This window comes from Neophocaena asiaeorientalis, unplaced genomic scaffold (genome assembly GCF_003031525.2).
Source record: "Neophocaena asiaeorientalis asiaeorientalis breed wild unplaced genomic scaffold, Neophocaena_asiaeorientalis_V1.1 scaffold265, whole genome shotgun sequence".
Taxonomy (NCBI): Eukaryota; Metazoa; Chordata; class Mammalia; order Artiodactyla; family Phocoenidae; genus Neophocaena; species Neophocaena asiaeorientalis.
Window position 1 is genome coordinate 228,882 of NW_020172172.1, and position 24,860 is coordinate 253,741.

The 24,860-nt window shown below is 38.3% G+C and overlaps 1 protein-coding gene across 1 annotated transcript in view; it reads left to right on the forward strand.

The window, feature by feature from the left end:
- The first annotated feature begins 830 nt into the window (after window positions 1-830).
- The window catches only part of LRRFIP2 (LRR binding FLII interacting protein 2), a 109,741-nt gene continuing 85,711 nt past the window's right edge, over window positions 831-24,860 (forward strand). The window contains exons 1-2 of the mRNA XM_024756322.1: window positions 831-1,095; window positions 21,512-21,654. Coding sequence (XP_024612090.1) covers window positions 21,565-21,654 — 90 coding nt within the window. The 5' untranslated portion in view covers window positions 831-1,095; window positions 21,512-21,564. The remainder of the gene's footprint in view (window positions 1,096-21,511; window positions 21,655-24,860) is intronic.

The window sequence follows — 24,860 nt, forward strand, 5'->3', positions numbered from 1 at the left end:
TTAACATGGAATTGTGGGCTTATTCAGGGGGTTCTGGAACCTACCGTCCCTGGATGTAAACTGGTGTCGAAGTGTATTTCGTGCCTTCTTCCCAGGAGGCTGCTCAACTACCACTTCCCTCTAGAGGTCTTCTCCAACCATCCCATCCAGCCAGAGGTCTCGCCCACAAAATCTCTCATCACCTTTGTGTATTTCCTGCGGAGCCGCATCGCAATCTGTCATTGCCTTGTTTGCTTAAATCCGTCTACCCTACTAGAAGATGAGCTTCCCAAAGCGCAGGACCCGGTCTTTCTCCAGGGCCTTGAACCTGGTGGATCTCGAGAGATACTTCCGGAATAAAGGACAGGTCCGTGTCCATCAGATATTTAACGGACTCTATATTCTTCCCCCCTCGCCCCCGGCATTCTTCTACGGAAATCATTTCAAAATCATTCATTTTGGAAATAAGGCTTTCAGCATTTCGACCACACCCACCCACCTTCGTTCCTACCGTTAGAACTGACACCCGGGCCCACTCACCCAAGCCCACTAGGCCGGACAGTTTGGAGGTGACCAGGGCAGGGGCTGCCTCGAACGAGCACGCGCATCAATTCACATTCCCGGACCCGGTCCTGGGTCGGAGGGGTTGGGTGGGCCCCGCGGGCCCGGAGGATCCACCTCGGGAGGCCGCCTGGGCCTCCACCTTACCCGCGGTCCCAAACCTCTTCCTCACAGGCGGTGCGCAGCCGGCGGCTGGGGGACAAGCCCGTCCCGCAGCGCGCGCCACCGCGACCACAACTGCTTCCGGGTGAGCGGGTCGTAGACACTGTGGCCCCGCCCCTCCTCCGCCTCCGCCGCCTGCCGCTCGGGCTGCGGCTCCTCCTGGGGGCCGGTTCCCGCTGTCTCAGCCGCGGCGCCTAGGGACATCGGCGTGACTGACCGACCGGCTGCCGCGCCGGGAGCCGCCGCATCCAGCCCGGCCCGCCTGGCCGGGGACCCAGGACCCAGTCCGCCCTCCGCGCCCCTCGCCCTTCGCCCCGGCGAGCTCCCGGCCGGCGAGCTGCGCTCCGGCCCTTCCCGGGCGGCGTCGCAGCCATAGCCCGCGCCCGGAGACAGGTAAGGGCCGCTCCTCCCGCCGGCCTGGAGGGGAGCGGGGAGCGGGGCCGCCTTCCCGGCCTCTGCAGCCCGGCGAGGTCCGCGCCGCCGCGGACTCCTGCTAGGGGCCGGGCCCCGGGGTCGAGGTTGCCCCCTGCCTGCGGCGTCCTCGGGGTTCACGCCGGGTCTCGAACGCGCAGCCTCGGTCCGCGAGCGGGGACGGCGTTACTCCCATTGTGGGAGAAATGAACTCAGGCCGCTGTCTCTCCGCTTCGAGTGCTCGGGGCTCCTTCTCCTGCTCCCCGGACGCGGCACTCCCTCGGTTCTGTACCCGTCCGGCCACCCCGGGGAAGGGTGTCAGGCCGGTGGAGGGCGTAGCGCTTTTGTGGGATTTTTTTTCTTCCTCCTTGACCCGAACTGAAGCGCGGGCATAACAGGCGCTTGTTAGGAGTGTCAGGGTTAATGCTTGACTAATGCGAGGTGTTATTCACACCTAGATTGTTAAGCTATATAGCTCCAGCCAGGCCTGCTGCTCGTGCCCGTGGATATCCCGCAGGAAGCCAGAGAACCTAAGGAAACCTGTGTCTTTTTCTTTCTTCGAGGGGACGGAAAAGTGCAAGTGTTTGCTCTACTTTTTCCACCGTGGGAGATACAAATATAAGACTGCGGAGACCTGGCCAGGGAAATATTGCATCCTAAACTGTAACTCTTTGTAGCGTATTTTCTTTGAGTTTCCATTTAATGACTCAGCATTTCTGCCCGAAAAAGAAAAGCTGCAGCGTAGGTTCACTGATAAAAGATAATATGTAAGGATAACAGTGCCCGTTACTTTTTTATGGCATCACAATGGGAAGAGAATGTGGATACAGTAATGGAACCACAGAGATGGAGAGCAGGGTGTGGATGGATCAGTTCTTAGTTAGTGTTTAAAATAACATTGTTTCAAGGTAAAATGTTTATTTGAGGGATGCTTCTGTATGAAGAGGTGCAATTGTTGGAAAAGGCAAAGTGTTGCAGGTAAGGGTTAGTTGGCAGGAACTTGGCGTTTGCTGTGGTTTGAAGGTCTTGCAGAATTAACCGTTTAACAAACATCATGCTCTGTTTAACACATGTAGAGATGATGACCCAGTATTATACTCATGTAGAATAAGAATTTCGGAAAGTGTGATTCATTTAGGAAGTTAGGTCACTGGCTTTGTGAATCATTGATATGGATATTAAACTTGGAATAGAGGAAAGCTAGAAGTTTGTTACTGCCTGTTTAATTAGATGCCTTTGCTCATAGGAAGTGTTGTATTGATGCTTTGTTAGGTTTGTTGCTGCATATTTATTGTCATGAAGTATAGTAAGGAAATAAAAAGTGAACTTTTGTAGAAGCTTTGGATTTAGAATAGTTTGTTAGTTCCTAAGTGGATTGTTGTGATTTTACCCACTTTCTTTTTTTGCCAAATGTGGGAAGATAAATAAAGGAAGGTAAGTGTCTAGAAACAAAATAAATATCGGTGAAAAGGAGAGCTACATCTTTAAGGCAGGAAAAACTTCACTGAAAGAATCTGTGGTACACAGAAGAGTCTTGAGTGAAAGGCCTTACCCATTTGGGGGAATCTGCCCTTAAAAATGTGCAGTGAGACTATACTGAGCTCATATTTAAGTTCTGGTAGAGAAAAAAGTGTGTATTGAAGTGGTGATTCATTATTGGAATGAATTCATTTTAAACTAGAAATAACTTTTTATTACAGAAATGTAATTTGATCATTTTGGCTTTTAACGTGTTGCTAAGCAAAATGACTTTGAATCACAGTGTTCTTGATACTCTTAGCCTTCTTTTCTTTTTCTTCTTTTTGGAAGTCAGCTTATTTTACCTTGATTTTGATTTATAAGGAACTTTAGTTAGTTATCAGTTGTAAAGTAATAGTAAGTTTACCCTGTTGGTCTTGCTTACTAAATTCCTTTAATTCTTTGACTAAATTTCCACATCTTATTTCCTTGGATGTCCATTCTTATATTCAGAGCGTTCCCTAATGTTGCTTTTGATTTGTGTCCAGCTAATAGTGACTTAAGAGTTTCAGTTTCCAGTGAACAGCTATTCCTTTTGGAAAATCCCTTGTGGAAACCGCCTGAACTAACAGTCCTGATAGGTAGATATGCAAGAGAAGCCTTCTTAGGTCAAGATTTAAGCATCTCCACAATGAAGGAAAAAAGTGATACGGGGAATATACTTGGCAAAGTAGAGTCTTTTTCTCTCAAAACAAAACCAAAAACTGATCTTTACTAGAAATGAGAGAGAGGGAGCAGTTTCTTGCAAAGCTGTTTGTGAATTGTTTACCCTGCTCCTAGTTGGAAGAGGAACAGAATTGATGATAATATATATATTAAAAAAAACTCCCTGTAGCGTGTTGGGAATGTTGATGAGGATCATTTTAGAGGAAATACAGTTCTTCTGTCCTCAGCATAGAAGCACTTTCCATTGCACCTACATAGAGACCATTTCATAGCCTTTTCCTTTTAGGTGGTTGCTTTCTCTCTGGAGAATCTGAACGGAGAGATGGTCCTTTAACAGGGGAAATGTACCACCTTATCCAGTTTGCAAATAAAGACTTTATGACCATCATTCAAAACTCAACTTTTAAAACTTCAGAAGGAAGGAATTGAGCAAAATTTACCCTGTGAGTAAAATAACGTTGGCTTTTTCTCCATTCTTTCCTTTAAGGTAATAGATAGGATACCATTAGAAATGATTTTTTGTGTGTTGCACATTGTGCTTTCACTTTAAAAACTTTTTGGCCTACAATAAATTAAGCCACACTTAAAAGGAATCAAACACTGGGCTAAAAACTGGGTTTATTATATGCTAATACTTTTTCATTTATTCTGTTATATCTTTATTTTGGTTGGGGAATGGAGAGAGAATTCTGTTTCTTGTAGAAGCTCTGAGATTTGCTCCATATGTATGCTTCTGTTTTGGTCTAGTGGTGGGGAGAGCAGTAGATAAGAATACAGGTGGTTAAGAAGACGGAAGGGAGTTCCTTGGTGGTGCAGTGGTTAAGAATCTGCCTGCCAGTGCAGGGGACATGGGTTCGATCCCTGGTCCGGGAAGATCCCACATGCTGCAGAGCAACTAAGCCCATGCGCAAACCCAATGAAGCCATAAATAAATTAATTAATTAATTTATTTTTTAAAAAAAAGAAGAGGGAAGAAATGGCATCCATAGAAGGGGAGTGCTTACTTCATGGGTTCAGTAGATGTTTGTGGGACTTTTTAAAATTGCTAAACATTTAAAAAGAAAATGTTATATGGTGAAAAGGAAGTTTTCTTTCCAAAGTTAACTTCTAACCTTCTTCCCCCACCCCCTACGCTGACTACATAATCCAAGCAACCACTCTTAATGGTTTCCTGTGTATCTCTCTCCAAATTTTCTCTTGCATATATAATCACCTATGTTTAGGAGGAATGTCCTATACCTTTCATTCTTACCCTTGATATGTCTTAGAGATCATTGTATATTAGCACATATGTCCATCTAATTTTTAAAAAGAATGGATGTCCTGCCTAGTGTAGATGAACCATAGCTTGTTCATTTTCCATAATTTGTTTTAACATTCCCTATTGACAGACATTTAGGTTGTTTTTAGCTTTCCACTAACACTGCTGTAAGGAACAACTCGTATGTAAGTCTTTGCTCTAGTGCATAAGTGTGTATATGGAATTTATTTCTGAAAGTGTGAGTGTAAGTTTGGGAATTAAATTGTGAAATTTTAAAAATTTATTTCAAGCTTATATTGGGATTTATTTTATAATAGAAGTTACCTTTTTCTTAACCTTGTAGGAGAAAAGAGTGCTTAATTGCTTTGTATTCTTTATCCTCACAATTTAAAAATATACTGTAAATGTATTTTATAAGGTAATTTTCAACATTTTAGAGTGACAGCTGGGTAATTTTATTTATACAGGTAAAGGTAAAAGTACTGTACCTTGAAGACTGTACTATTACAGACGAACTACTTCATTTATATTTGGTAATACTAGTTAAATGAGTGCCTTTTGTAGTAGCTTGATCGTTTTAGGATTTGATGACCAATATCAATTAAAAACATTGTATATAGTTTTACTTCTTGCCCTGCAGAAGTCTGCTGCCATATTATTAGTCACATGGGAAATAAATGGCCTACCTTCTCTCTTCCTTTATCTTCCATAGCCTAGTCTATTCCTAATAAAATAAACCTCTGTGGGGTTTGAGATCCAAAATCCTTTTGCACACCAAAGTGCTATTGATGGATTAATTTCTCAAGGCAAAAGGTAGGTACAGATTTAGTCTTTATTCTTCAGAGTGTTTGTGAACAGAATAAGGGAGGTTTACATTTTTAATTTCAATGTTATACAGCTCACTCATGACCGGGAGGAGGTTCAGGAATCTTTGCCCTTTTAAAATGAGAGAGACTAGTGGGAAAAAAAAGTGCTGAGGGACTAACATATGAGGATGAAGTTGGAACTTGTGAGTGGCAGTTTCCCTGGCTGGTGCCCAGGGTCTATTCTGAGGCCTTGTCAAAGCTCGTCTGACAGAACCCACCACATAACCACGATCTATCCTGGCCCCACTGCAAGTCAGGAAGGCCTGCGGTTTAGGAAAAGTGGCAGCAACAGAAGAGGGAGCTTATAAAGGACATTTGCCTTCAGAAGATTAAGGCTAAGTTTTGGGGTGAAAATGTGCTTAGCATGCGTATCCTAGGATCCAGTTTTTTTTTGGTCTTCCCTTTTTAGGGAATGAGCATGATTAAGGAGAACTAACGAGGCCAGCATTTTAGAAAAATGCACAAAGAGGAGCACAGGATTGTACCAGTATTGATGTCATGTCTGGTTCTGAGAGTGTTTGGCGGGGATCAGTCAAACGTTTTACAACAGGGGAAAGACATTACTGTTACCCACACAGGGAGGTCATGCCCCGAGTTGAAATGGTAGTCCAATTCAGAGACCTTCACACTTGTCCCTGGGATCAAAAGGACACTGGGAATGATGGGCTGTTTTACAGAATTATTTTGAGTTTATACAGAGAAATCAGCTTCTTGCCAAATTCTCATTCTCTTCTTCCCATAGAACTGTACAGTAGCATGTGTAATATCAGGAAGTTATCTCTTTAAACTCTTGCTTATTACCAGATGCTGTGTCCCAGCATAGCTGCCTTTCTGTACCAGGTGCTTTCTCATGAAAACCTTGGTCTTTCTGTACTAAGTGAATAAAGTACTTGGGTTTGAAGTTCTTTAACTGATCTCACTTCTTAGGCTAGAAAGCAGTTAAAGAGCTTAGTGTGCCAGTCTTTTGATCAAGGTTCATGTCACCATATTTATCCACAGCCTTGGATTAGAGTGGAGGTTGTTTGAAGAATTTGGCATACAGACTTCATTTATAGATGCAAAGCCCGCAGATAGTTTCCTTTCTTTTGCCTTAGGTTAGGTTGGCACTCCAGGAAATTGAGTTTTTCTTGCCCTCAGAAATTTGGATTGTTAGCATTTGATGATGATGATGTATTTAGTATTCAGTGTGAGGAGAAAAAATAATTGGAATATTTTTCTCTCTTCTCTATTCCTATTATCGAGTTTATTCCTATTATCTTGTTATATCCCTTCCCTGTTTCAGCCTTCCCCTCCTCCTCCTAAAAGAGTGGGATTAGAACAGAGCAGAGGGGAGAGAGCGGAAAAGAGGTTGGGAAAACCTTGGAGTGCAGCAGCTTATCAGGGTGTTTTTGTTTTCTCAGAAGTAGATTATTACTTTAAAATCATAGTCATCTTTTTCCAGTGCTTTCAGTTTGAACCCTCTATATCTTAGTTTTCTTTCATTACGAACACCAAAATTTTAACTACTTTTGATACAAAATGTCTTTACTGCTTTAGGAAACAAATTCAACTTTTAAGTTGCTTGTTCTGATCACTTTGTTATTCTTTCTACATCTCCCACTTTCCTCAACAGAAACATTTTAACAGCTAGGAGCAGTTTTTTGGCTGTCTGATTTCTGCCTTAAGTAGAGTATGCTATGTGCAGAGGATTAGGATGTTAAAATGTTTATTTCTCTGTTAAATGGTTTAATCATTTATGATAACAAACAATATAATTACTGTATTTATTGTAACATTTATTGTATAATTACAATATAATTAGTAAGCATACATGTTGTTTCTATTTTTAAAAAGAAGAGAAGTATTCCAGTTAAGTGATGCATAGATTATAGGACTAAAAATAGGGGGGAAAAATTCATTGTAGGTTTAGATTAGATGTTTTTCCCCTATCATGGTTATCACTATGTCTAAGTAGATAGTCAAGGAAATAAGAGGGTCGCTGTCCTCCTGTCTTACTACACTCATCTTTTGCTCTCTATCCAAAGTGGTTTTTTAGTTGTGGTAAAACACACATAACATAAAATTTACCATTTTCAGCATTTTAAAGTATACAATTCATTGGCATGAAGTACATTCACATTGTTGTGCAGCCATCACCAACATCCATCCCCAGAAATTTTTCATCCTCCCAAATGAAAACTCTGTGCTCATTAAACAATAATCCTCATTCCCCCCAGCCTCTGGTAACCACTATTCTACCTTCTGTCCCTATGAATTTGACTACTGTAGGTACCTCATATAAGTGGACTCATGTGGTATTTGTCTTTTAAAAACTAGTTTATTTCCCTTAGCATAATGTCCTCAAGCTTCATCCATGTTGTAGCATGTATGAAAATTTCACTCCTTTTTGAGGCTGAATAATATTTCATCATATAGATATAGATATATAGCATATTTTGTTTATCCATTTACCTGTTAATGGACATTTGGGTTGCTTCCACCTTTTGACTGTTGTGAATAATGCTGCTACGAACACAAGTGTTTATCTGTTTGAGTCCATCCTTTCATTTCTTTTGGGTATATATCCATAAATGGAATTGCTGGATCATATAGTAATTCTATGTTTAATTTTTTGAAGAATTGCCATACCATTTTCCACAGCAGCTGTGCCATTTTACAGTGTACAGGGTTGTAATATCTCTGCATCCTTGACACAATTATTCTCTCTTTCTTTCTTTCTATTTTTCTTTCTTTTTAAAAATAATAGCCATTCTAATGGGTATGAGGTGCTATCTCATTGCGTTTTGACGTGCATTTCCCTGATGATTAGTAATGTTGAGCATCTTTTCACATGCTTTATGGCCATTTGTATATCTTCTTTGGAGAAATATCTATTCAAGTCCTTTGCCCATCTTTGAATGGGTTGTTGTTGTTGTTGTTGAGTTTTAGGGGTTCTTTATATATTCCAGTTATTAATCCCTTATCAGATATATGATTTGCAAATATCTTCTCCCATTCCATGGGTTGATTTTTTTTTTTACTCTGTTGATAGTGTACTTTGATGCACAAAAGTTTTAATTTTGAAATCCACTTCATCTAACTTTTCTCTTGTCTCTCTTAGATAGGGTGTCCTATCTAAGAAATTATTGCTATATCCGATGTCAGGAAGCTTTTTGTGTATGGACATTTTAAGCTCTTACATTTATTCCTTTGACCTACTAAGGGTTACTTTTTGTATATGGCGTACACTAAGGGTCCAACTTTATTCTTCTGCATATGGATATCCAGTTTTACCAGCACCATTTGTTGAAAAGACTGTCCATTCCCCATTGACTGATCTTGACACCCTTGTTGAAAATCATTTGACCACATGTGCTGGGTTTATTTTAGTGCTATCTATTATATTTTGTTGGTCTATATGTCTCTCTTTATGCCAATACCACACTGTTTTGGTTACTGTAGCTTTCTAGTAAGTTTTGAAATCAGGAAGTGTGATACCTTCAACTTTGTTCTTCTTTTTCAAGATTGTTTTGGCTATTCGGGGTCCTTTTAGATTCCACAGGAGTTTTAATGTTGGGATGGGTTTTTCTGTTTTTGCAAAAACTGTCATTGGGATTTGATAGAGATTGCATTGAATCCATAGATTTCTTTGGGTATTTGACATTTTAACAATATTAAGTTTTCCAATCCGTGAACCTGAGATGGCTTTCCATTTATTTATGAGTCCTTTAGTTTCTTTCAGCAATGTTTTATAGTTTTCAGTGAACATCTTTTGCCTTCTTGGTTAGGTTTATTCCTATTATTTTGTTCTTTTTTCTTATTGTAAATGGTGTTGTTTTCTTAATTTCCTTCTTGGTTTGTTCATTGTTAGTGTATAGAAATGCAACTGATATTTTTTGTGTTGATTTTGTATCCCAACAACTTTGCTGAATTCATTCATCCACAGTTTTAAAAGCAGTTGTATTTGTTTTCTATGTTGTATAACAAAGTACACAAATTTAGCAACTTAAAACAAAACACATTTATTATCCTACAGTTTCTCTGGGGCAGGAGCCTGAGCGAGGTTGAACTGAGTCCTCTGCTTAGGGTCTCATGAGGCTGCAATCAGATGTTGGCTGGGCTGAATTCTCACCTGAAAACTCAACTGGGGGAGAATTTGCTTCTAAGCTCACTTAGATTTTTGGCAGAATTAATTTTCTTTTGGTTTTATGACTGAGGCTTCTTGCTTACTAGAAGTTACTTCGTCATCTAGAGGCTATCTTCAAGCTCCTAAAGGCTTTTCTCAGCTTTTTAAATTTTTTTTTTTTCTGGGGAGGGGACTGCGTTGGGTCTTCATTGCTGTGCCTGGGCTTTCTCTAGTTGTGGCGAGTGGGGGCTACTCTTTGTTGTGGTGCGCGGGTTTCTCATTGCAGTGGCTTCTCTTGTTGCAAAGCATGGGCTCTAGGCACACGGGCTTCAGTAGTTGCAGCACATGGGCTCAGTAGTTGTGGCATGCAGGCCCTAGAGCACACGGGCTTCAGTAGTTGTGGCGTGAGAGCTCTAGAATGCAGGTTTAGTAGTTGTGGCGCACAGGCTTAGTTGCTCCATGGCATGTGGGATCTTCCCAGACCAGGGATCGAACCCGTGTCCCCTGCATTGGCAGGTGGATTCTTAACCACTGTGCCACCAGGAAAGTCCCAGCTGCTCTTTATAGGGGCAACCTGAAGTTCTTGACCCTCTGGTGTTTCCCAGTCTCACCACTTCATCAGACCATCAGGGAGAGCCCAGAGCAAGTCTGCAGGCTAGACAGTCTTATGTAATGTGACATAATCATGGGAATGACATCTCATAACCTTTGTCATATTCTGTTGGTAGAAGCAAGTCATAAGTTCTGCCCACATTCTTGGGGAGGTGTTTACACAAAGATGTGAACAGCAAGAGTTGGAGGTCATGGTGGGGTGGCCACCTTAGTGTCTGTCTGCCATAGCTGGTTACAAAATAGCACATATTTTATAAACCCATTTTGTGTAAAAAACATATATGTGCACTTAAAATATCTTCAAATGGTGGAAAACTGTTGTTTTTTATTGTTATTTTGTGGTATTTCTTCATTGTTTCCTCCTACTTCCTCTTCCTGCAACATTCCAGTTTTGGAATTTTAAATCTGTGTTTTCATTATAACTAAATATGTATTATTTACTACTTAAGCCAAGAATTATATCGTTATTGTTTCCTTTCTTATTTAACTTTCTTTTTTTCCCTGGGGGTTAAGGCCTTTTTTGTTTTTTTTTTTAAGCTTAGTTTTCTATTCACCTTATTTTTCCCAAATGCTCCAACAGATTTTTCAAGTGTCTACTCTTTCTAATTTATTTTGAGCAAAATAATTAGTGGTTTATTTGTGAAATACCTGTAGAGAAATAGAAAGCAAAAATACAGCTTCAGGAAGAATAATAAAATGAGCAGCTGCAGTCTTACTACCTAGGCCAAGAAATTGAACATTACAGTATCCTAGAAGTTTCCTGTACATATCCTTAAATGGCACCTTTTCCCCCTCCAGGTAGTCATAATCCCATTTTACACGTTAATCACTCTTTTGGGACCATTCCCTGCCTAGCCCTGCAGTCCCATCCCTCCCTCCAATATGTATTCCTAATCAATACATGGTTTAATTTTGAGAAACTGAATAGTTTGACCACCTTTTTGTGTCTGTTAGTCAAGTTAGGCTAACCTACTGTAACAAACAAACCCCCAAGTTTCAGTGGTTTAACATGTTAAAGCTTATTTCTCACTCACATCTCTGCTGTGAGTTGGGAGGCACTGGCAAAGGAGTAGTTGGTTCTACAGAGTCACCCAGGGACTCGAGCCCCTTTCATCTAGTGACTCTGCCATTCCCTGGGGCTCAAAGACTTTCACAGTTTCACTGAGCTGTCTGCGTCTGGCTGGCACATTTGAGGGCAGAGAGGGAGTGTGGTAGATTCCATGGGGAAGTTTGATGGTCCTGGACTAATACATACGTCACTTTTGTCCACATTCCATTGGCCAGAATTCAGTCAAATGGCTGTACTTAATGCAAGGAAGGTTGTGAAATGTAGCATAGCTGTGGGCAGAAAAGGGAAATGACCTTGGTGAACAATAGGCCAGTTTCTACCACAGTATGTATCCCTAAGCAGTACCTCTTTTTGGTCAGTTTTGAAAACCTGAATGGCAAATATAAACCTAGCTATGAAGAGAAAGGTCCGTATTGCCACTATTAAATGAAGGCTCACAGGGGAAGATAAGCTGAACAGAGTCTTCCTTGAGTCCTTTCTGTTAAGTCCTTGGGAAAGTTGGCTTATGAGTCCTGGGAAACCATAAGACTCATCACAATCAGGGCACCTGGCAGAGCTGAAGTTTTTACAAGGTACTAAACATCTAGAAGAAATATGGTTGGGGAAGTACACTGCTATTTCTAAGCAGTTCCTGCTCTAGCCATTAAGAATAGGTAAAAGCAAAATGTGTCCGTGGTGTGAAATAAGGCCTCAGCCAATCTAGGCACCTGGGGGTAGGACAGCGGGAACTTCATCAACATGGGGTCAAGACAAAGTAAATTCAGATACAAACCTGGGCCAGATCAGCTCATATTAAAAAGAAGTCTTAAAGGCTGTGGGAATTTGGGTGGTGACAGCCGTCTACTATGTCTCTTGAATCTCATTGCTTCAATCTGTAGCTTTCTTCCTGGGATGTCTCACCCTCGCTGGGTATCAATTCCCTTTGCCTTTTCTGTGTTGGATTTATTTCCTGTACACTAAATTTCCTCCCTTTTGATTTTCTCTTTTATTAGAGATGTGTCTTCTAGTAACTTATTAACAAAGGGTGTAAAAGAGGTAAATTTTTGGGAACTTGTGTGTCTGAAGTGTTTTTAATAATCAAGTATGAGAATAGAACAGTGTGGCTGGGCATAGGTTGTCTGTAATTTTCTTTCAGGAATTTGAAGGCATCACTCTATTGTCTTCTTGTTGCCAGAATTACTTTTTGTTTCCAGAAGACTGAAAATTCTAATTGTTAACCCTTTATATGTGACCTGGTTTTTCCACCCCTGGAAGCTTGTAAAATCATCCTTGCCCCCATGTTTGAAATTAACTATAATAATTCACTATGAAATACCTGTGGACTCAGGACTTGTGTTACACATTCTGTAGGCCCTTTGAATCTGGTGACTCATGTCCTGAATTTCTGGGAAGTTATTTTATTAATGATTTCTTTCTCTTTGTTTCTGTGTGTGTGTGTGAGAGAGAGAGAGAGAGAGAGAGAGAGAGAGAGTGTGTGTGTGTGTGTGTGTGTGTGTGTTGGGGGATGGGGTAGTGGGTGAACAGGTATGGGAGGGTCAGTTTCTCTTTATTTTTATAAAAAGGGGCCACCAGCTGTTGGTATTGAGTCTTTTCTGAGCAGAAGTGATGTGTCTAGAGTGGACCTCATTGCCTGTGTCTTTAGATTGGAGTAGCACTTGGATTAGCTACTGTCACAGCTGTGCTGTCAGCTCTGCTCTCTAATCATTCCCTCATGAACATTGTACTTATATCGCATTGTATCTTGTTGACTTCTTCCTTTTATGAGCCTAATCGGTATCTTGCCTACCATTTCAGGGCATTATTTTGTCTTTCTATGTAAGACAGGTTTAAGCTACACAAACCTGACCAACGCAGCTCAAGAGAGGGAAAATGCTGGCATCTTCCTTTCTGCTATAAAAGTACCTCATGTCACCACTATTTTTTTTCCCTAGTGGATGAGCTACATGGTGGAAGGAATCATACAGGTCTTCAGGGAAACCCAAAAATTTTCAAGAATTTTGCTCTGATAATAAAAACGTGTAGACTTAAACATTGATGTTTTCCCCAAGACTTTAGAGGACATTAATGGTTGCTTCTTTGTTCTAACTTTGACCTGTTGATTTGAGTCAGAGTTTTAAATTTATTACATTTTTAAGGTTAATATAATGGTGTTCATTCTTTTTAAAATTAGCAATGTGTTTTTCATTTACTTAGAATTTGATTACGTCCATAAGTGTATTGGTTGATGTGAAATCTGTTAGAAAATTATGGTTTTACCAGAGATGACCAGCATAAATTTTTATAGTCATACTTTGCAGTTGGTCTGAGAGGCTAAATGTATCTTTCCCCCTTAAAAGCTTATTAATATAGTGTCAAAGTTGGTTATCCTACAAGTTTTCATACCATGAAATAGCCACAGAATTGTAGCTTTTAGCTTAAATCAGTTTTTGGTAAGGTGATTATCAACAGTATATAAAGCTTAAGAAAAAAGAAAATTCTTTTTTTTTCTTTTTTACATGATTGCCTTTGCCATTTATTATTCATATGTACAAAATTTTACATATTTTCAATCAAACTTTACATGCCATTTTGTCATCTTTTTGTACCTTATAGGCATGATATCAAACTTGTCCCTGTCTTTGCTTGCTTCCCGTGAGTTTTCTAATGCCACAGTTTATTGCATCATGTTGACTGGCCTTGACTTAAAGCTGTTGTCAGTTTGGGTCATTTTCAGCTTAGTGTTTTGTTTTACCATAGATTAAAAAGAAATTAAAATGATTGTCTTTATTCATGTAATTTTTTTCTTTTTTGTATTGTGTTCTAAGTTTTATTTTTGTTACTATTAAAATAGAGTTATTATGAGTATCGTCAGTAGAATTCATTCCCAATCAGAAGGAGAACCTAAGTTCTAAGGCTAATTCTTTTTCCCCCTTTGGGATTTAATTCTGGTCCCTTCTATTTTATTATTAGTGGCAGAGGTTAGTTACATGCTTCTGTCATATTTTGATTTTCATTCCTTTTCATGGAAGAAGTATTTCAGTAATAATTCCACATACCTCAGAAAGAAAACACACCCTTGTACAGTTCAGTAAGAGATGTTGCTACATATCTAGTTAATTGGAAATAGTGAAAAGTGCCTTCCCACAAAGTATGTAGGTCTGATGTTGGATTAGATTTGTGTTTGAAAACGTACAGTTTCCCACCCACCTACCCACCCACCTGTGGCTCAACTAAAATTAACTTTAGCCAGGGGATTTACTTCTGAGTTTTGCTTTGCCACCTCTTTTGCTATTTTGATTTCAGATCTTTTGTGGGGTTGTTTTTTTTTTTTTGGTGTCAGTTATACCTTATGTTTCTGAAGCATTTTACAGCTTATAGAAACGTTTATATCCATTTGATCTTTAAAACAAGCCTTGTGATGTGAGAAGGAATTTAATAAGAGAAGTTCAAGACTTGTTCATTGAAAATCACAAAACATTGTAGAAAGAAATTAAAGAAGATCTAAATAAATGGCAAGATACCCCATGTTCATGGTTTGGAATCTTAATGTTGTTAAGATGGCAGTACTCCCCAAGTTGATCTATGATTCAATATAATCCCTATCAAAATCCATGCTGCCCCACCCCCTTTTTTTTCCCTGCACCAGTTTTTGGTGCAGAAATAGTCATGCCCATTCTAAAATTTGTATGGAAAGATAAGGGACCCAGAATAGGCAATACAATCTTAAAGAAGAACAACAAAGTTGGAGGGCTCATTCTTCCTAATTTTAAAACTTACTGTAAAGCTACAATAATCCAGACAGTGTAATGCTGGCATAAAGATATACATATCAGTCAATGGAATGGAATTGAGGGTCTAGAAATAAACCCTTACTTTTATGGTCAGTTGATTTTTAACAAGGGTGCCAAAACAATTCAATGAGAGAAAAAAATTGTCTTTTTAACAAATGGTACTTGGAAAAGTAGATATCCACATGCAAAAGAATGAAGTTGGATCCCTGCATCACAGCATATAAAAAGCTAACTCAGAATGGATCATATAAAACCTAAAACTGTAAAACTCTTAGAAGAAAACACAGGAGTAAGTCTTTGTCACCTTGGGGTAAGCACTGCTTTCTTAGCTATGCACCAAGGCCTTACAACAAAAGAAAAAAAAATTAGGTGACTTGACTTCCTCAAAGTAAAAACTTTTGTGCTTCAGAGAACACTATTAAGAAAGGATATGCAGAAATAGTATAAGTACATTCTCTGACCTCTTTACCATTTTAATTTTCCCATTGTAGTCTTTTGCCTACTTATAAGGCAGTGATTAGTATGTACATAGTACCTTGCAAATTCTCAGTAGATATTTGTTGAAAAGAGAAAAATTAAAGGTATATGATTTATTTTATTAAAATTTCCTAATTTTACAATCTCCATATTAATTACATTAAAAAATCATATCCTTATTGCATGCTTTCATATTTCTCCCTCGTTTTTGGTTTTATCTTTGTTTTCGTCACCTGAGCTTCTGTTAACCCTAGTACTTCTGCTGTTTTCTTGTTTTCTGCTTTATTTCACACTTTTAAGTGTGACCTATCTTCAACAATATGTAATTTTCTCTCTCCCTTCCTTTCATTCTCTGAACATACGACCGTGTATTTCTGAGATACTTTAAAAGGCGTAGGGAAAGGAGGCCATTTGAGTGGTACTAGAACCTGGTTTACTTCGTAGGGCAAACTGAGAATGCAATTGTTGGTAAGAGACATCTTTCTAATTTAGGTTCTGCACAGTTGATGAAGTAGTATTATAAATCATGTTGAACATACAGCCCATTAGAGTTCATTTATTGAATAACATTGTTGGCAAGGAAGGAAGTGCATCACTGGCATGTCATCTTATGAAAAGAAGAATTGGAAAGATTGTCAGTTGTGTTGTGTATATGAGAATACTATGTATTCAAAATATGAAACTTTAAAAAACATTTTTGGTAATTCTTAGGACTTCTGAATGTGGAAGTAGGAGATGTGATTATACGAGTTCGCTTCGACCCTTTACAGGCATTGTATTTTATAAAAGATGAGTTTAACTTAACCATTATAGGTTCTGATACTTTCCTGAGATTTAGTTTGTGCTTAGCATCTACCTTTCCTTGTTCTGCCAGGCCATCCAGTGTTGACTCATGTATTTTTTGCCTCATATATATTTTTTTTATTTTTTACTTTGCCTCAAGTTCTAGACGGTTTTTTTTTTGGTCGATTTTGTAGGTCCTGGTAATGATTTATTCATTTTGTGTAATGGTCTCATCTAGATATTTGCAGAATTGGTATTTTTAATTATAATCCCTACCTCCCTCCCTTCCTTCCTTTATTTTTCCTTTCTCCCCACCCAGCCCTTTGCCCTTCCCCCTCCTCCATTTTCTTCTTTCAGTCCAGGAATTCCTGTTCTCTCCTTTTCCTAATCTTTCTAAGGTATACATGCTATTCGTATTCTTCTATCCTCTGGTTACCTCTGCCTTCCATTTTTTTTTTTTTTTTTTTTTTGGTACGCAGGCCACTCTGCCTTCCATTTTTGTTTCAAATCAAGATTTTTTAATTGCAATTCCCAGTTCCCAGGCCTATTGTTCATTTAGTCATCTACCTTTCTCACTGGTTACTTTTTTTTTTAATAAATTTATTTATTTATTTGTTTTTATTTTTGGCTGTGTTGGGCTTTCGTTGCTGTGCGCAGGCTTTCTCCAGTTGCGGTGTGCGGGCGTCTCATTGCGATGGCTTCTCTTGTGGAGCACGGGCTCCAGGCGCGCGGGCTTCAGTAGTTGCAGCATGCAGGCTCAGTTGTTGTGGCTCGCGGGCTCTCTAGAGTGCAGGCTCAGTTGTGGCACACGGGCTTAGTTGCTCTGTGGCATGTAGGATCTTCCCGGACCCGGGCTTGATTCCATGTCCCCTGCATTGGCAGGCAGATTCATAACCACTGCACCACCAGGGAAGCTCTCACTGGTTACTTTTTTCCTAATACTTTATTATAGAAAATTTCAAACATACAAAGAAGTTAAGGGAACTCCCTGGCTGTCCAGTGGGTTAGGAATCTGCACTTTTACTGCAGGGGTCCAGGTTCGATCCTGGTCCGGGAACTAAGATCTTGCAAGCCTCACAGCATGGCCAAAAAAAAAGGTTGACAGAGGTCTGTGAACACTCACTTACCTACCACCTAGATTCTACTATTAATATTTTATTATACTTTGTCACCTATATATTCCTTTATCCATTCTTCTATCTATCCATTATTCTATCTTTTTTTGGTTTTGTTTTTGGATGCATTTCAAAATAAGTAGCAGTTATAAGTACACTTCAACCCTAAATATTTCAACATGTGCATCATTGACTAGAGTTCAGTATTTGTTTAGAGGACTTTTTCTTTTGAGGTGGAATTTATATAGAATGATGTGCACAGATCTTAAGTGTACCATTTAATGACCTCTGTCTTTCCTTCTAAGTCAATTGTATTCTAATAAGAGGACTAACACTAACTTAGAGCATTATGAGGCCATACTAGCAAAACTTGTGTATTCATTTGGATTTTCCAGAAAAGACTATGAATACCACAGAGTACCTTAAAACTTTCTTCTTATTTTTGTTTTTATTATGTAAATGTGCTACAGTATAATGATTATAGTTAAAAGTGTTTTTATTTTTTCCATATTGTTCCATGCTTCGCCAAGAATTCTTAGTATGGCCAATGATATCACATGATGCATGCTGGAATAAATAACTTGAGGATACTTTTATTTAGTTAAAAATATGAAATTTTAAAGAAAGGCTAGGATGACCCTTCTGTCAGCTTCATAAGCTAAATATGTAAAAGAGCTAGTTAATTCAAGACACTTTGAACATTTCTGGAGTGCTTTGTGGTCTTTTAAGTGCTTGCATTTATCTTAACTCATTTGAGCCTCACATTAGCCGTGTTAGGTAGTTGGGACATTTGTTATTTCTGCTCTGTGGATGAAGAAAGCAAGGCATAGGCAGTGGGAAGGACAAAGCAGCAGTTGGTCATACAACCAATTGAACTCAGATCCTCTTGCTTTAAATCTTGTCCAACGGCAACAACTACAATCACACTAATTCTTTAGTTCAGGTGCTATTCTCGATCCTTGGATTTGCTTATGAATAACTAACAAATGTCTTATTGTACAAACTAGGGTCAACTATAATACCAATACTGACATGAAGACTTATGCCAATATTTTGAATTCTCTATGATGAAATATTTAGATATAAGGCAACCGCAGCCATCAGGATCCAGACAGAACTATCTAAGTGTGCTATATTTAGAGTATGGCACACTGATATTCTGTTCTCACAAGAGTGAACAATATCATGATTGAAATGCCACTTAATGTGGCAAAACGCGTATTTTTCAGAAATGTATTACATGAGAAGCTTATTGGAGAAGAGAAAGCCTAATTGATATACCTGTTTTGGAAGGTTTATATTCCACAACATCCTTTCTTTCCTTTAGGTAGACAAATACTTAATGACAAAACCATCTGGAGAAAATCAGCTTGACGTTGGGTAAAGGACTTAACAAAAACCAGTCAGTTTTGTTCTTGTCAGTGAATGTAAAGGTTTAGCTCTTGGTTTAGTTGATAGCACTAAAGAAAAGCTGGAAGAGATTAACATGGCTCCCGATGAAAAGTGTTCTTGAGAAAACCTCCTTGGAATAGAAACTTACTGAAAGTCCTTTAGAATCAGAAACCAGAACTAATTTATTCGAGGTCACCTTTGAGTCTGTACCTTTAATTTTGGTATTTTGTTGAAAAGTAGTTTTCTATCGACTGTGCCAGAAATCTTCTTTCTTTTAAGGTTTCCCCCATCGCTGGTGTAGAATGTTCTGGAGTTGTTAGAAGATAGTTGCATAGGAGCTGAAAACCAGATTTTGCTGGTGTTAGTAAGTGTGTCTGCTTACAGAATACAAATAATATAATTTTTTTCAAAAGCACTAGATTGTTTTTTGAAATAGGTAATGGTCCATCTGCCTCATGTGCAAATGAAAAAGGTGACAGGACCTGGCCAGTCATGCATGTAAACACCTGGGTACCCTTGTAGGTAGGATACGAAGGGTAAGGAAGACAGGGAAGTTCCCATTTCCTGCTCATTAGCCTGTGCCTCTGTCCCTTTCACTGTTATCTTTCTCTCAGGATGGGTTAGCCCGGACCTTGTTGAAACAGTTTTGTTTTTTAGGCGTTTTTAAGAAAAGATAATTCTTTATATAAATCTGCGTGCTAGGGATATCCTGGCAGCTCTAAGGTCTAAGACAGTGTTGGTTGAGAAAGATGGAAATTGGATTACAGGGAACGAGGAGAAAGAAATCCTACATTCAAAAGAGCACCACCAGCAGTGGCTTCAGATTGCATGTCTCAGCTGTGTAGTATATTGAGCCTAATTTGGGTGTGATCCACTTTGGGGCCAGTTTATTCTTTGATATGAATGTTTTTATTTTTAAATGCATCTCTTTTTTCCTTTTTCTTTAAAATGCTATTGAAATTTTAAAGAATCAAGAAGGAAAAAATGCGTCCATAATCTCGTCCTCGTAACAAAACTGCTGTTAAGCTTTTGCTACACTTCCAGCCAAATCTTTCTTCTGTAATTATTTTTGTGTGTCTGGAATTAGAAAATGGCTGTTTTTGTGAAATGCCTGCTTCTGTGAAATGTCTTTTAGTGAGTCCTTGGAAAGTTGGCTGAAGGACAAATACTGGATGATATCACAGCACATCAGCTAAATTGTCACTCCAGTCTGAAAAGGAACTTTGTGTTGCATGCTGCATTTTTCTCAGTGGGTGACTAATATTTGTAAAGCATTATTATTAAATAAGTGAGTGATTTTTAAAATGATGCTGACGATGAGGATGATGGGAGACTTCTGAAAAAACTCCTCTGTGCTTTCCAGAAATTGTCTTGATTTCTGGCTAGAAGTTATCCGCTGCTGCTTTCACATATACATTCTTTTTTTTCTTCCATTTCCACTTAAATGAATCCTTTTCTTGTATCAGATATATTTTCTATGGCAGAATAATAAACTGTCTTCAGTCTTCATTCTGATTGACAGATATACAGGTCAGCTATGTGGGAATAAAAATGGTGTCAGCTAAGATGGGAATGGCCTGAATTTTCATTGGAGAGAACTTTTTTGGAAGAATGAAGTGGTTCTGTTTTATTTTGCTTGAATCAAGTAAATTACAATACATTAAAGTCACTTGTACTTTTCATATAGTTCATACTATTAGGATAAACTTACTTGGGATTTTCTTTGTGACTCACTGTGTAATGAAATTTCGCCAGTCTATTTTGATAAAGCTAGAGAAAAAAATTAAGTTAATGGATATTTCACTAAATGAGAAGGAGGTCGTATAAATTGGGAAGCATTCTCAGGAGTTTTTTTTTTTTTTTTTTTTTTTTTTAGGGGCACAAACCCGTGTCCCCTGCATCGGCAGGCAGATTCTCAACCACTGCGCCACCAGGGAAGCCCCTCTCAGGAGTATTTTTAATTTCATATACCATGTGTTAGAAAGCTTAGTAGATGGTCTTTATCATCCTTGTTATTTAATCCTGGCAGATGAATTTTTCTTCTCTCTTTTGTAAAAATACATCTATCTTATAATAATAACAATAAAAATAGACCCATAGATATATTCTTAGTTTTTGGCCTGTGTCATCACTGTTTTGTTCATCAGAGTATCTTTGGCACCTCCCATAGTACCTACCTGGCAATAGCAGGCACTCAGAATTTGTTGCATAGAGGGTGTTGGTTATTGCTAATTGCAGAGTGATAAACCTTCATTTGTTTTTTATTTTTTGTGTTTTTTTTGATGTGGTAATGGTTTAAGTGGAATTGTTTCTTGAATTACATTAAAAGCCAACTTACCCTTGTAGCTTTAAGGCTCTATATTAAAATTTCTTGAATATGTGCTCTCAAAGTTTTAGGCTGAATGACTTTTCTGAAATGTTTTTGACTTTCAAATGGAAATAGATTTTAGAAATAGCTGTAGTAACTTTAACCTGTTAAGTAGAATTACTGCTCTTTGCAGTTTTCTGAGGCTAATATGGTAATACATTTACATTCTGTGTTTAGCATGGTAAAAAGAGTTAGGAGGTTTAGTAATTAGTGTAAATTTAAATATTCTAAAATTTATTGAAATAAATTGATAGTGGAGGACAAAGTGTTTGGTGACTAATTTCTTTAATTTATACATAACTATATAAATATTATTTCTCTTTGTTAAAAGTGTAAATGAGCATTAAAACTGCATAAAGAGAAGCATCCTAAATTATTGTTTCTTTTTATTTCAAGGCTGAAAACAGTGAAGTCACTTTTCACAGTTAAAAGGCTATTAAGAAGACAAGATGGGGACTCCTGGTTCTGGAAGGAAAAGGACACCTGTAAAAGACCGATTTTCTGCAGAAGATGAAGCTTTGAGTAGCATTGCCAGAGAGGTATGTCTGGAAGACCCCTCTCAACACTGAGTTGTACAGATGAGAATGCTATAAAAATTCTGGGTGGAGGGTTGGAGATATATACAGACATTCATTCATTAAGCTAGTTTCAGAATGTTTACTATAAATAAGATGTTAAATATGCCCTCTAAAATACTGTATTAGAGTAAAATACAGTTACTGTCTCTTTACTTGAATATTTACTTAACTCATTTAAAATTAATTTTTCATTTTATTTTTGTGGATTAGTTGACTTCCAGGTATTTGTCCTGATGTTTTGAAATTTATAATTAATCTTCATTATTGAAACTTAAGGTAATTAGAATATTGAAGATATGATAACTATATTACAGAAATGCTCATTGGGCTCTACAGTTAATATATTCCAGGAAGCACTGTATAAATGTTAACAGAAATAATCCTTATTTGCTGTCTGCTCAGATTCAGTGTCTTAGCTGTTTTTTGAATAATTGCAGTGGAATTTTTATGTCTAACTTTTAGCTAGTAATAGAGCTTCTGGAGCATTTTTGTTTTGGTTTGTTGACAGCTCAGAAAAAAGGAAAGGGGTGTCACCTATCGAATCTCTGGCAGCATTTCCTGTTGCGTATTGAAAATTTAAGATAACTCCCAGCTGTGATTTCTTAGTGAGGAGCCAACTTTGTTTCAGCCTCTTATCTGCAGCTGCAGACCTGACCATATACTAACCTGGTACAAGAATTGCTTAGAGCATTTTAAAATTGTATTCTTTGGGTGAGAATTATTCCCTCATCACTTCCTCTTTGTTATTCTTAGTAAATAACTCATTTAGGACTAGTGCTGTTTCCTTTTGACATATTACACAGTCTTTTTTTTGGATCCAGCTCACTGTGACGTTTTTCCTTTTATAAGCTACTCAGCTTTTGAATTAGAAGTCAAATTTTGTAGGAGGATATTTGAAGCAGAGGAAAGTTATCTAAAAACTGATGACAAAACTGTGATAATACTTTAACAAAATTACTTTTTAAAAATCTGAGATATTTTTAGATAAAAAGGTAAAAGATATTTTAAAATGAAGTAGTGGATGACACTTTACAATGGTCTTAAGTATTTACCCGAATGAAGTATTTTGGAAGCCACATAGTTTTAGTTGAAAATTGAAACTACTCAAAATGTTTGCTTCCAAAATTGGAGGGATTTATATACCCAGATTTCTGTAAGGGGAGAAAATGCCAGTATGTTTTAGGCTCTTTCTGTACCGTCACTGGGTACTTGAACTCTTTTTTTGGATGTGATGCTTCATTTACAAAATTGGGTAGCATTCTAGCATCCAACACTTGAGTGCTTACTATGTGACAAATACTATTTAAGCATTTTAAATGAATTAGTTTATTTACTCTCCACAAAATTCTGAAATGGGTTCTATTATATTCTCCATTTTACAGATGAAGAAATCATTGCATAGAAAAGATAAGTAACTTCCCTAAGGTCACACAGCTAAGAAATAGCTGAGCTTGGATTCAAACACATAGTCTCACTGTGCTGGGCTGTTTTCAGTCTTCTCCATCTCCTCCATTAATACTTTGTTTTTCTGTAGCTTTTCATGATTTTAAAAGCACTTTCACATCTTGATTCTCACAATAACCTTATGAGTTAGGTAGGATAGGCATTGTTATTAACCTTATTTACAGATGAGGAAACAGATGAAGCTGAGAGATTAATGTCTGGAAGGTATCAGAACTGGGACTCACATTCAGCTTTTAAAGCTATTGTTTATTTTTCTGTATCATACTACTTCCAGAAGAGCTGGACTTTTGGAGAGTTATAAGCGTGGCTTTGAATTCTGGCTGTACTAGTTGCTGGTTGAGTAATCTTGTTAAGTAACTACTCTGGACTTCATTTTCCTCATCTGTAAAACGGGAATACTATGGGCCTCCTGTATTATAGGGCTGCTGTGACAATTAAAGTAACTAGTGCATGTAAACTTTACCATAGTGTTAGGCTTCCAGTAGGCTATTTTGTTGCTTATTAATAAGTTGAAATAGAAAGTAAGAATAGAAGTAAAATATTCTTCTTTTACAAAAAATATATTTATTAAGATAGGTGTTCTAAAACGTGGTTGATCATCTGAATCTCCCAGGTTGCTTTTTCAATGTACAGATTCCCGGGTGTTACCCCATACTTGCTAAATCTGAATCTGTGAGGTTGAGCTTATAAACCTGTATTTAAATACACACACACACACACACACACACACACACACACACACACACAAAATTAGGAATAAAAAGTAACAGAACCCCCAGAACAATTAAAAAGGACAAATAGCTTAATCTTTCTTTTTTTTTAAAGTTAAATCTAAGAGTTTAATTTGTCTTTTCCTCACTTCAAATTGTTTTTTGAGGTAGACAGGGTATACCATAAATAAAGAAAAATAGCCTCTTTTTCCTCCTGCTTACCGTCTGCTAAAGTATCCATGCTTCTCAATTGGCCCCAAATGAGGCAACTAGAGGGAATGAAGAGCAAAAGAAACAAAAGGCATGAATATGTTCTGCAAACTGGATAATTTGCATGCTAAAATGTGGAACCGAGTGCACTTTAAAAATTGTTGTAAAATACTCATATAATTTACCACTTTAGCCATTTTTAAGTGTACAGTTCTGTGGACTTAAGTACAGTCACATTGTTGTGCAACCATCATCACCATCCATCTCCAGAATTCTTCTTATCTTGTAAAACCTGTTTGCATTTTTAAAAGATGTTGAAATGTTTGAAGATTGCTCCATGAAGGCAGGAATGTGGATGGATCTAGAACTCCCGCCGTGTCTGTAATAGGCATGTTGCTGGTTTGCTGGGTGAGCATGTGTGTCACAACTCTGTGAAGACCTCATAAGAGCAGGTGTTGGAGGAGGTCAGCAGCAGGTTCTCTAGGGTATCAGAAGGCCAATCTGGATGCTTACCTTTCTCGCTTGTTTGACTTTGATTGTCCCACAGGTTTGGGGGAAATGCAGTTGGAGAGTTGACTTTCAGTGAAAATTACCCGAAAGCACAGAGTGTATCAAATGGAGACCCTTAGGCAGCTAGCCTCGCAAAAGGAGAAAGATAGGGATGGATGAAAGCCAGTTATGCCGCCTTACCACGGTCAGTTTGGTGAGTGTTATGAAGAGTGTTCCTGTGAGAAGTAGAAGCTTCTTGGAGGGTTTGCAAGCAGTCTTACTATGGCCTCACTG